This window comes from Salmo trutta, chromosome 13, assembly GCF_901001165.1.
Source record: "Salmo trutta chromosome 13, fSalTru1.1, whole genome shotgun sequence".
Taxonomy (NCBI): domain Eukaryota; kingdom Metazoa; phylum Chordata; class Actinopteri; order Salmoniformes; family Salmonidae; genus Salmo; species Salmo trutta.
In genome coordinates, this window is record NC_042969.1 from 722,501 (window position 1) to 734,467 (window position 11,967).

Sequence of the window (11,967 nt, forward strand, 5' to 3'; positions counted from 1 at the left end):
CGGAACCCTCAGATGGGCAAGATTATGCCCATGCGGCCCAACTACCCGGGCGTGATGCCGGGTGGAATGCCAGGCATGATGGGCACGGAAAAGCAGTACCCTATGGGCTATAAGCCCCAGCCCAACATACCGCAGGGCCAGATCCTGCGCCAGCATCTGCAGGTCAGACTGGTGAGTCTGCAGTGACTAGACTCCATTGGAATGGGACAGTAGTGAGTACAGAGGTTATTCTCGAGGGGTTTGCTAGATGTGTTATTAACATGCTCACAGAATAGGATCTTGAACCTGACACATTTGCACAACTGAATGCGTTCAACCTAAAATGTGTCTCCGCATTTAAGCCAACCCTTCTGAATCAGAGAGGTGCTGGGGGCTACCTTAATTGACATCCACTTCATCGGTGCCCGGAGAGAAGTTGTTGTTGGGGGTTAACTTGCCGGCTCGGGGATTCGAACCAGCGACTTTTCGGTTACTGGCCCAATACTCTTAACCGCTAAGCGACCTGCCGCCTATGAAGAAAAAAATAAAAAGTTGATCTTCAGTTGTCGAAAGCAGTCCATTGCTTTTTACGAACGTTGGAAGATGACCGTTGTCTCTTGCCGTTTTCAGAACCAGAGTATTATTGGACAACAGATGCGACAGATGACACCCAACCAACAATACGGCTCCATGCAGTCAACTCAGGCAAGTCTTTCAGATGAGACACTTTTGCCAAAATGTAATTTCTTTCCAGATGTACCTGTAAAACCTGTTTTCTTATCCTTCTATTTCCTTCACCACTGAATTTGACCCTATGCATAAACTAGTGTCCTCTATTCCTGATATTCAATATTCTACCCATCTCCTCCCTGCATATTTGTCCTATTATTTTCATTAACATTCTGATTTCTATCTCTCCATGTCCAGAACATCTCCCAGGGCTATACCACGTACGGCTCCCACATGGGGATGCAGCCACATCCCTCCCAGGTGGGTGGTATAGTCCCTCCGTCGTACGGGAACCAGGGTTTCCAGGGAAGCCATCCGGGGGCCAACTTGGGCGTGGTGGACTCTCTGAGGCAGATGGTACAGAGGCCCAGCGGCTATGTTCACCAGCAGGCACCGGGCTACTCGCACACCATGCAAAACACACAGAGGTGGGCAGGAGGGAAGAGTTGAAGAGTGGTGGGGGTTTGGACTATACACTGTACTGCACTCCAATAGCACAGGGGTGTCTGCTGTCCATTATCGAGGATATTTTGGCTCATATTGTGTAGGGCTGTGACAATACCAGTATTGAAGCAGAGCAAACCAAAACATGAAGCAGAGCAAACTCTTTGGTCCTGGGGTGGCAGGTAGAGTAGCGATTAAGTGTAGGGCCAGTAACCGAAAGGTTGCTGGTTCGAATCCCCGAGCCGACTATGTGAAAAATCTGTCTGTGCCCTTGAGCAAAGTACTTAATCATAATTGCTCCTATAAGTCGCTCTGGATAAGAGCATCAGCTAAATGACTAAAATGTCAATGTAAAAACCTGCTGTATTTAAAATATTGTGTGCTATAGCTTCGAAAATTTATAAATGTGACTTTAAATGACAACATAATGATGTTTGTTTCCAACATTAGGGCTGTTTTCATAAAGAAGTTAAATACGTTTTGTTTCCTTGCCACGCAACTAACAAGTATCACAATACTGGTATCGTCCCTCCGATAATATTGTGTTCATAGAGTGCCTTTTTTCACTCCTTTTTCTTGCACATATCAAGACTTTGTCACATTTAGCATCACTGCCTAGTATCTGGATACAGCGTTATAAAAGTCAATCCCACCCATAAACTGCACTCTGATTTCCTTTGACGTGAATGCAAACATTTGACAGTGTAGTCGCAGAACACTTTTGTTTCATGCTGTAACACTGTAATGGGCAACAGTGACCTTATTCAAGACAGTGGTGTATTTGTGAAACATTTGATGATGTACTGGTCCTCTGAACGTGAATCTCTTCCGCCATCTCCAGATTTCCCCACCAGTCCATCCATCAGGCTCCCGTCATGCAGGGCCTGAGCCACATGGGTACGCAGGGGGTCCACCCGGGAATGAGACCAAACCAGATTCTTGCTGAGCAGCAGCAGGCCCAGCAGCAACAAGCACAGCAGCAACAGCAGCAGTATCTCAGACAGCAGGCACTCCGAGTATGCTTTGTCTATTTACTAGGTCTTCTACTAGCAATATCTAACACTACAGACCAACATGGAACAGTGTATTGATTATATTTTAACTACACATGTACTACTATTGCCACTCAATGCGCTCTAGATCTAAACAATCACTTCCACAATTATTCAATGCTCTAGCACAGGGGCCACATTGGGATTTCGAAATTCAACTGAGTGCTGCACATATCTATTTTTGTTTAATTATTTTCAGCGGGCCAGAAAAAAGGGAAGTTATTAGAAAAAATATATTTAACCCAAAATAATCAACCCAATTAACATCCTGTAGGCCGGATTGAATGGGATCGCGGGACCCACAGGCCGTAGTTTGCCCACCCGTGCTCTAGCATGACATATACTGAGTGTAAGAATTCCTGTATAGTTGTACTATGGTGTAACCCCACTCTCCCTGTCTCCTATAGGCCCAGCAGCAGGCTCAGCAGCAAGCTCAACAACAACAGGTTCAACAACAGCAAGTTCAACAACAACATCAGGTCCAGCCCCAACAAGTTCAGCAGCAACAACAGCAGCAGCAAGTAGCGTCAGCACCGCCCTCCGGTGCCCAGGCTCAGAACCAGGCCCTGAGCATGCAGCCCATGCCTCCACAGCAACCCATGGTACGTCCAACTTAGAGGATGATACAGTCAAATTGCCAAGGGGCAGTTCCAAAAAGACGGATCAAGTTAGCTAGCTAACTGTCCCAAAAATTCTGAATTATTTTTTTATTTTCGAGAAATATAGATTTGAAATTAGCATGGTAAAATTGACTTGACAACCACCAAACGCATTCAAGTTTAGCTTTCAAAATGAACCATACAATTTAAGAGATCTGAAATATCAAAGATGTATCACTGTTAGCTGGCTAACTTAACTTAATGATCCTGCTTGCTGGAACACCCCACATGTCCAAAATAAAACCCCAGCCCTACTACACCTAGATCTATTTCCAATTATCACTCTGACCTGAACAGTTTTTTTGCTACTCTAACTTTCCAGTGAGGATGTTTAAGGTTAGTACACACTGCTTTTGTCCAGCCTGGTTGGCACTAGCCATGTTATCGGATAGAGGTTGGGGTCGGCACAATAGATTGAAAATAGATTTTATTCATAGTGTACAAAGCATTAGGAACACCTTACTAATGTTGCATTGCACACACCCCCCCCCCCTTTTTTTTGCCCTTAGAACAGCCTCAATTCGTTGGGGCATGGGTGTTGAAAGCATTCCACAGGGATGCTGGTTCACGTTTACTCCAATGCTTCTCACATTTATCAAGTTGGCTGGATGTCTTTTGAGTGGTGGACCATTCTTGATGCACACGGGAAAACTGTTGAACGTTAAAAAAAACATTAGCATTGTAATTCTTGACAAACCAGTGCGCCTGGCACCTACTACCATACCCCGTTCAAAGGGACTTAAATATTTTGTCTTACCCATTCACCTTCTAAATGGCACACATACACAATGCATGTCTCAAGGTTTAAAAATCCTTCTTTCATTTGTCTCCTCCCCTTCATCCACTCTGATTGAAGTAGATATAACAAGTGAATTCAATAAGGCATAGCTTTCAACTTGATTCACCTGGTCAGTCTGTCATGGAAAGAGCAGGTGTTCTTAATGTTTTGTATACTCAGTGTAGGTAGCGATAAAGTGACTAGGCAACGTAATGAGTAATAAACAGTAACAGCAGCATATGTGATGAGTCAAAAGAGATTAGTGTGAAAAAGGATCAATGCACTCTCACACTCAGTGTATAAGGATAATATGCGTATAAGTAATATGGAGAAAACTAAGATAATAAGGAGGGCTAGAAGGAACCACTGCCTTATTGCCAGTTGTGGCCCTTTCGCAGAATATTGATATCAGAGATTCACTAGTACAAGACTCCCTGGCCATAGCCAGACAAAGGCATGAATAAGGAATTTTATTGCATACATTGTCTGTTTTTGTCTTTCAAAAGTTAAACTCAACTATTTTTGGGACGAGTTGCATACGCACAAAGACCCACATATTGTGCGTTTTTTGACGGGCAATCTTCTTGTCAACGACAGACTCCCATTGAAAAATAGTTATAGTATGTCTTTACGTTCAACAACCGAAATGTAATATTGTTTGTGTGTTTGTCTCAGTTCCCACGACAGGGGATACAGCAGACTCAGATGCAACAGACTCAACAGCAGCAGCAGACTGCAGCACTGGTCAGGCAGCTCCAACAACAACTCTCAAGTAAGAAAGACACTCATGTCAATGTACTTTAGTGAGATCTGTTACAGCCTTGTATTAACCCCAGGGTTAGGGAGGTACTACCTGGATTTGTCCAATAAGAAGTGCACATTTAAAATGTTTTCTGTTGGGTGCCCTAATGAAACCGCTGATATTGTCAACAGTTCTGACTATCTTATGTTGCGTATTGTGCTTTGTAGTCTAAATGTGACATATTTTCACAATTTCTAGTCATTTTAGGTCTGTTGATAACAAGTGCTTTTCTTTTCCCCAGATACACAACCTGGACAGAACACCAACTCATATTACTGATAGTGCTTGTTGTATATTAGTGTGTGTGGAAGGATAGGGATACCCTGTGTATGGGAGTGTTCCCAGCCAGCCCATAGATTGGCAAATGTGTCCAATGCCCAGCAGGCCCCTGTTTTAGAGGTGTAGGCTCTTAGGAGGGAAATGCTGCTATTGGCCAAGAAGGACGCCTAGACAGATGAACCCACAACTCAACCACAGAGGCCCAACATGCCATTTGAAAACCTTCTCAAATTCAGTCATGTCATTTCTGAAAATGCAAGGAGGGATTGTGCTGTTAAATATTATGATCACAAAGAATAATGGAAGAGTCTATGTAAAAAGAAGTACAAGAAATTATAAGAATGCAATTTTTTATTTTCAGTTTGTCAAATGTTTCAGTTTAGTGTATTTCATTAAAAAATCATGTCAGTTTTTGTCTTGTATTAGTGTCTGGTGCAGTCGTGATCATCTTGATGAAGAAGAGGTCTGATAAGAGTCAATGTGACAATCAGGATATTAATAATGATATTGAAAGGCAATGAGTCATTATTATCCACTATTGATTGTCTTTAGTATCTTTATTTTTAATTTAATCAGGGTTCTGGAATGGCACGGAATTGTATTATATGCATTCCAGAGGGAAAGTAATAGAGGAATTGATGCAATCATGGTAAATCAAATAATTTTGTATATGGATAACTATGAATATTTTTCCAATTATTTTTCCTTATTACATTTCCCTGGGAGCTTTTGGCCATTGTCATGTAAATTCTGTGGTTTACGGAAAGTCATGGAATATTTTAACAATGAAAACCCTGTTAGATATACTGTACGTGTCGCTATTCACCCAAAAAGGCCAATCCAATCATTAAAAATATAAAGATGTATTTTTTTCTGCATGCAAGCTGCTGAAAGGTCTTTTGATCAAAAACCACGCCCCTGCCTTAATGACGAGACAGATGCTTTCATTGGACAGAACAACAAGTGGTTGAGCAGCGCGAAATATGGCAGACTTCTCTCTGGCTTGCTCTGGGTGACTCACCGCTTCAAGTTCTTACCAAAAAGGTAAGCTAATGTACTAAAGGCTATTGCTTTGTCTCAAATGGCACCCTGGTTCTGGTCAGATGTAGTGCACAATGGAAATAGGTGGCCATTTTGAACGCATTAACCACTTTCTAACTGGCCATAGGCTACCACCCTAATACCAGAGACGATGCAAACGTAGTTGTCATGACCACTGATGAACCCAGTCGATGGGGTAAACTCAGTTGTGCACTTTTTTATTTTGTGAATAGGATTTAAATGGGTAAAAACAGGGAAAACTGTTGAAGTCCTTTATTTAGAAGAATTCAAATCAATGACGTTTCCATCTTGGCCTTCATCAGAATGAAAAAAGACCGGTAGACACAAAGCCAGATGTTAGGATGCAAGTAGGTGTGTGTGTGAGTCGACTAAATTTCGACAAGTGAATGCGTTGGTGGACAGCGCCATTGTGCTGAAATGGGTTGAACCACAGACTGAGCAGCACCGAGTCTAGGAATACCATTGGCTAATTAGGTTGTTGTGACTTTACTTTCATTTATCTGATTACTTTTTTATCTAATCAACTATGTTTATTTGTTACCAGATTTTTAAATGAATCATGTATCAATTAACTCATTAGGATTTGAGGCACTACAAGAGCGGTTCTTGAGTTACCATCTCCCGAATTAAACGCTAAAGGACTTTACCTATCACATCCATAAACAGTCAACTTATTAAATCATAACCTCGTATCATGTCATCATTCTGAACAGTCCTGCATCTGCAAAAACCTGAGCCTTATGATTCAGTAATACACAAATTGGTTTAATTATTTACTAGCTAACTAAATGGTAACACAGGATAAACATACACACTTAATACATTAGAAACAGGTCCCTGTTTCTAATGGACTGACACAATATGGCGGCTTGTTACAAAAGATATAGAGAGGGACAGAGACGCAACACTTGGTACATTTAGAAACTACACTCACAGTAATCATATACTTTGCACACGAACCGCCGCCTGTTTGGAATAAGAAATCATGAGTGTATTTACGTGTAAATGTCTTGGTTCGCAGTGTATCTCTGTCGGAACTAGGCTGCCTTGCAAAGGGAGTTGGGCCTTTTTGCGGCATGCTTTTAAGGCTCTTTGTCCAAAAGGGGTCCCTGCCTGTCTCCTACTGTTGCTCTCCTCTGCCGTCGCCTGGCACCCGGCGACCCGTCATGTAGTCCTGAACAGAACTACAGAGCTCACTCTACTTCCACTTGCTCTGGAAGATAATTATTTGAAGACAGGCTAGCCAGCCATGTCAATGGTTCTCAGTGGGGTGATGTGAGTAGCATACTACGGTGATTTGAGAAGAGTAATAGAATGGTCCCACTTAAATTCACTTTTTTAGATGCATTACTTAGGACAGCTAATCAGCCGTACCAGTGATTGTCCAGGAGGTGAGCTTCTCGCCTCTACCTCGTGTTGATATTCAGAGTTTGAACCACTTTGGACATGAGCTGCAGCTACACGCCTCTGGTCTGATATGTTATTTCTTAAGCCATCGTTTTAACCACTTCGTGAGGGCAGTTTGTGGCTGACACACTCTGACCTCACTCAAGGGGGCGGTGACTACTTACAAAGTTAAAGAAACAATTTCCTCTTACAGTTTCTAAGATCACATCCCTCTCTTAATAAAAACACTTTCATAATTGTTCATATTTCATACATAACGTAGAGGATGGACACTTCACACAAATAGTGTGTATACTTTTAAAGCTACACTGACCATTTCGAATCCCACCTTACCTTCTCCGCTATGCAATCTGGTTTCCGAGCTGGTCATGGGTGCACCTCAGCCACGCTCAAGGTCCTAAATGATATAACCGCCATCGATAAAAGACAATACTGTGTAGCCGTCTTCATCGACCTGTCAATCACCGCATTCTTATCGGCAGACTCAACAGCCTTGGTTTCTCAAATGACTGCCTCGCCTGGTTCACCAACTGCTTCTCAGATGGAGTTCAGTGTGTCAAATCGGAGGGCCTGTTGTCCGGACCTCTGGCAGTCTCTATGGGGGTACCACAGGGTTCTATTCTTGGGCCGACTCTTTTCTCTGTACACATCAATGTCGCTCTTGCTGCTGGTGATTCCCTGATCCACCTCTACGCAGACGACACCATTATATATACATCTGGGCCTTTTTTGGACACTGTTAACAAACCTCCAAACAAGCTTCAATGCCATACAACACTCCTTCTGTGGCCTCCAACTGCTCTTAAATGCAAGTAAAACTAAATGCATGCTCTTCAACCAATCGCTGCTCGCACCCGCCTGCCCGTCTAGCATCACTACTCTGGACGGTTCTGACTTAGAATATGTGGACAACTACAAATACCTAGGTGTCTGGTTAGACTGTAAACTCTCCTTCCAGACTCACATTAAGCATCTCCAATCCAAAATTAAATCTAGAATCGGCTTCCTATTTCACAACTAAGCCTCCTTCACTCATGCTGCCAAACATACCCTTGTAAAAAACTGACTATCCTACCGATCCTTGACTTCGGCGATGTCTTTTACAAAATAGCCTCCAACACTCTACTCAGCAAAAAGAAAGGAGGACCAAGGCACTCTTCATATAATTGATTAAAATGCATTTATTAGTATGGCATGTTCAATAGAAACAATGTTTATAAAAATCCGACGCGTTTCGGCTGCATGGCCTTCGTCAGGGAGTACAAAGAAATAATACAATGTTCTCTTTTTAACAGCTTTTCCAATTAACCCTAATTTGAAGAGGGAGTGGTTAAAATGTATTGGACACACCTAGTAAGCAATAGTATACACACTAGCTATGTTATCATAAAAATGTATCTCCAATCTAGAAGTATCAGAACACTTAAAGGTAGTTCTAACCTAAAATATGCCTGGGAGAAGTGTCAAGAATAAGAAAGCAATATATTCCATAGTACACTAGAACACAGCAAAACATGAACAACAAGAGTCTAAACATAGCTGAGGGCAATTGAGCAAAATGTCCACTAGATGACAGCAAATGTACCCATCACAACCCTACAAGAAGGGTGAGAAATCCATATCTTCATTTAAACCCGGGTATTTAGTGGCCTGTAGTTTGTAAATCCCCAAACTTTCCCTTTGGTTTAACTATTTAAGACGGTCCCCTTTTCTAATAGAAGCTGGCATATGATCAATACCCATAGCTTGTAGGGAGGCAGGGTTGCCATGGTGTAAGGACTTGTAGTGCCTTGCCATGGGGTAGTCTTCATTGCCTACCCATATGGCGTACTTGTGTTCCGCTATGCGATCTTGAAGGCGTCTCTTTGTCCGTCCAATGTAGAACACCTTGCACTGTGGACATTCCAATCTATAGATGACATGAGTGGTTTTGCAGTTAATGAAATGCTTGACGTAATACTCCATTTTGGAAGCTGTATCAACAAAATACTTCTTCTGTGCAATATTTCTGCAATGGTTGCACTGGTTACATTTAAAAGAGCCCTTGGGTTTGTGGCCAAGCCAAGTTTTTGGAGAGTCACCCGGGTAGGACATCTCTTAAAGCTTATGACTGGTGGCTCAGGAAAGACTTGGCGTAGTAGCGTATCACTTCGGATGATTCCCCAATTATTTGTAATGATTCTTTTAATGTTCTCTGCTTCAGTGCTGTATTCAGTGCTCTACTCAGCAAACTGGATGTAGTCTATCACAGTGCCATCTGTTTTGTCACCAAAGCCCCATATACTACCCACCACTGCGACCTGTATGCTCTCGTGGGCTGGCCCTCGCTTCATATTCGTTGCCAAACCCACTGGCTCCAGGTCATCTATAAGTCTTTGCTAGGTAAAGCCCCACTTTATCTCATCCCACTGGTCACCATAGTGGCACCCACCTGTAGCACGCACTCCAGCAGGTATATTTCACTGGTCATCCCCAAAGCGAACTCCTCGTTTGACTGCATTTCCTTCCAGTTCTCTGCTGCCAATGACTGAAACGAATTGCAAAAATCACTGAAGCTGGAGACTTTTATATCTCCCTCTCTAACTTTAAGCATCAGCTGTCAGAGCAGCTTACAGATCATTGCACCTGTACATAGCCCATCTGTAAATAGCCCACCCAACTACCTCATTCCCATATTACTTATTTTTTTATCCTTTGCACCCCAGTATCACTACTTGCACATTCATCTTCTGCACATCTATCACTCCAGTGTTTAATTGCGAAATTGTAATTTTTGCCACTATGGCTTATTTATTGACTTACCTCCCTTATCTTACTACATTTGCACACACTGTATATAGACTTTTCTAATGTGTTATTGACTGTACGTTTGATTATCCCATGTGTAACTGTTGTTTATGTCGCACTGCTTTGCTTTATCTTGGCCAGGTCGCAGTTGTAAATGAGAACTTGTTTTCAACTGGCGTACCTGGTTAAATCAAGGTGAAATAAATACAAAATAAATAAAAGTATTTCCTTAAACATTATTAATGACATCACAAAATAACAACTGAAATGACATTCTTTAGATTGCCTCTGAACATTCCCCACGTTCTATGTTAGAAATATTGTTCCAGACGTTTGCTTTAGAACGTGTTAGAGTTTCAGTGTGAAAATGTCTGTGAAACAAAGGCACATTCCTGTGTGAATTTGGAGAGGGTGTAAGGGTTGCGGAACTGGTGGCAGTGAAGTCAGACGCAGGGGAGCCGAGATAGGTAATAGCTGGAGCAGTTTTAATTCCAAAACCCACGGCAATACAAAAAAAACCTACATGGGTACAAAACCCAACGTGCACCAGTAACATAGCATACAAGGACTTACAAACAAACAATTCCACACAAGGACATGGGGGGAACAGAGGGTTAAATACACAACAATTAATGATGGAAATGGAAACCAGGTGTGTAAGAAAATAAGACAAAACAAATGGAAAATGAAAAGTGGATCGACGATGGCTAGAAGACCGGTGACGCCGACCGCCGAACACCGCCCGAACAAGGAGAGGAAACAACTTCAGTGGGAGATAGCTGAAAGTTCTAATCCTTGAGTTACAACAGTGTCAACTCCTCCCCCCAGCTCCCTTCTCTCCCCTCTGCGGGTGAGAGGGGGTCTGGCCGAAGTCATCCACTGCAAAGCTGATCTGACCCATTTGGATCCTCACAGGACAGTCATGACAGCGTTCAAGCAGCGAAGCTGGGTGAAACCCGCCCCAGTATCTGTGCGTTTAAAGATGTAGACGATGAGTACGTTGTGTCTCCTCAAACGCCCAGGAAGCTCTGATTCAAACTCCCATTAGACAGCTCTGCAAGCATTATGATGTCAAAATACATTTGTCACTCACCAAATACGCAGTTTCGCTGAGCGACTATCTTCATTTACTCCCATTATGGTTGGTATGTACTTCCAAAAAAGGTCAAAATACAAAATGACAAGCAACTGAAAAAATGCCTCTTAGGCACTTCTAATGTAAGTCACTCATTACTGCCATGCACAGGTCTGAAGTCTACAACAGCTCAATACGTTGGAGATGCCGGAGGCATTTTGTCTGTTGCTTGTACATTATCCTTTTTATTACCATCTGTAGAAAATCATGGAAGATGTAATGTATGAATAGGAACCGTGTTTAGTATGGGTCACTAAAGAACTGTCCACTCATCAAGAAAATTATGTATCGGGGTTCGTTATTATCAGTATCTTTGCAGCATGTGCTCAGCTGAAGGGACTTCTGGTCCAAACCCACGGCCCCATCTCAACATCTTTATGATGACACGGACGATTTCATTGGACAGCAATATGGTTGAGAAGCACGAAAGACTGGCTTGCAAGTTGCAAACTTGCTCATGCTTAGGTAGCTTTTGCTTCAAGTTCTGACCAAAACAGTAAGTAAAGTAATGATCATAGGCGGTAACTTCAGTTTGCCAGCTAAGCATGTAAGCCACTCTAGCCACTCATTCTAACTGGCCAAAAGAGAATGGTGGTTTGATACATTCAGAAAATTGTCACATTCAGTTCTTTAACCCATGGTAATGACAGAAGATTAGTGTACATTAAATTCTAATTGGGAAAATAAACTCAGCAAGAAAAGAAACATCCATTTTTCAGGACTCTGTCTTTCAAAGATAATTTGTAAAAATCCAAATAACTTCACAGATCTTCATTGTAAAGGATTTAAACACTGTTTCCCATGCTTGTTCAATGAACCACAAACAATTAATGAACATGCACCTGTGGAACGGT

The 11,967-nt window shown here is 42.3% G+C and overlaps 1 protein-coding gene across 3 annotated transcripts in view; it reads left to right on the top strand.

The window, feature by feature from the left end:
• LOC115205048 (mediator of RNA polymerase II transcription subunit 12) overlaps nucleotides 1-5,135 on the top strand; it is a 93,557-nt gene extending 88,422 nt beyond the window's left edge. For all 3 annotated transcript variants that reach the window (XM_029770610.1, XM_029770612.1, XM_029770611.1), the window contains 7 exons: nucleotides 1-171; nucleotides 610-684; nucleotides 907-1,136; nucleotides 1,994-2,168; nucleotides 2,612-2,806; nucleotides 4,317-4,413; nucleotides 4,685-5,135. The exon at nucleotides 1-171 is cut by the window's left edge and continues 35 nt beyond it. In XM_029770610.1, the coding sequence (XP_029626470.1) occupies nucleotides 1-171; nucleotides 610-684; nucleotides 907-1,136; nucleotides 1,994-2,168; nucleotides 2,612-2,806; nucleotides 4,317-4,413; nucleotides 4,685-4,722 (981 nt within the window). In that variant the 3' untranslated portion in view covers nucleotides 4,723-5,135. The remainder of the gene's footprint in view (nucleotides 172-609; nucleotides 685-906; nucleotides 1,137-1,993; nucleotides 2,169-2,611; nucleotides 2,807-4,316; nucleotides 4,414-4,684) is intronic.
• The last annotated feature ends 6,832 nt before the right edge of the window (nucleotides 5,136-11,967 follow it).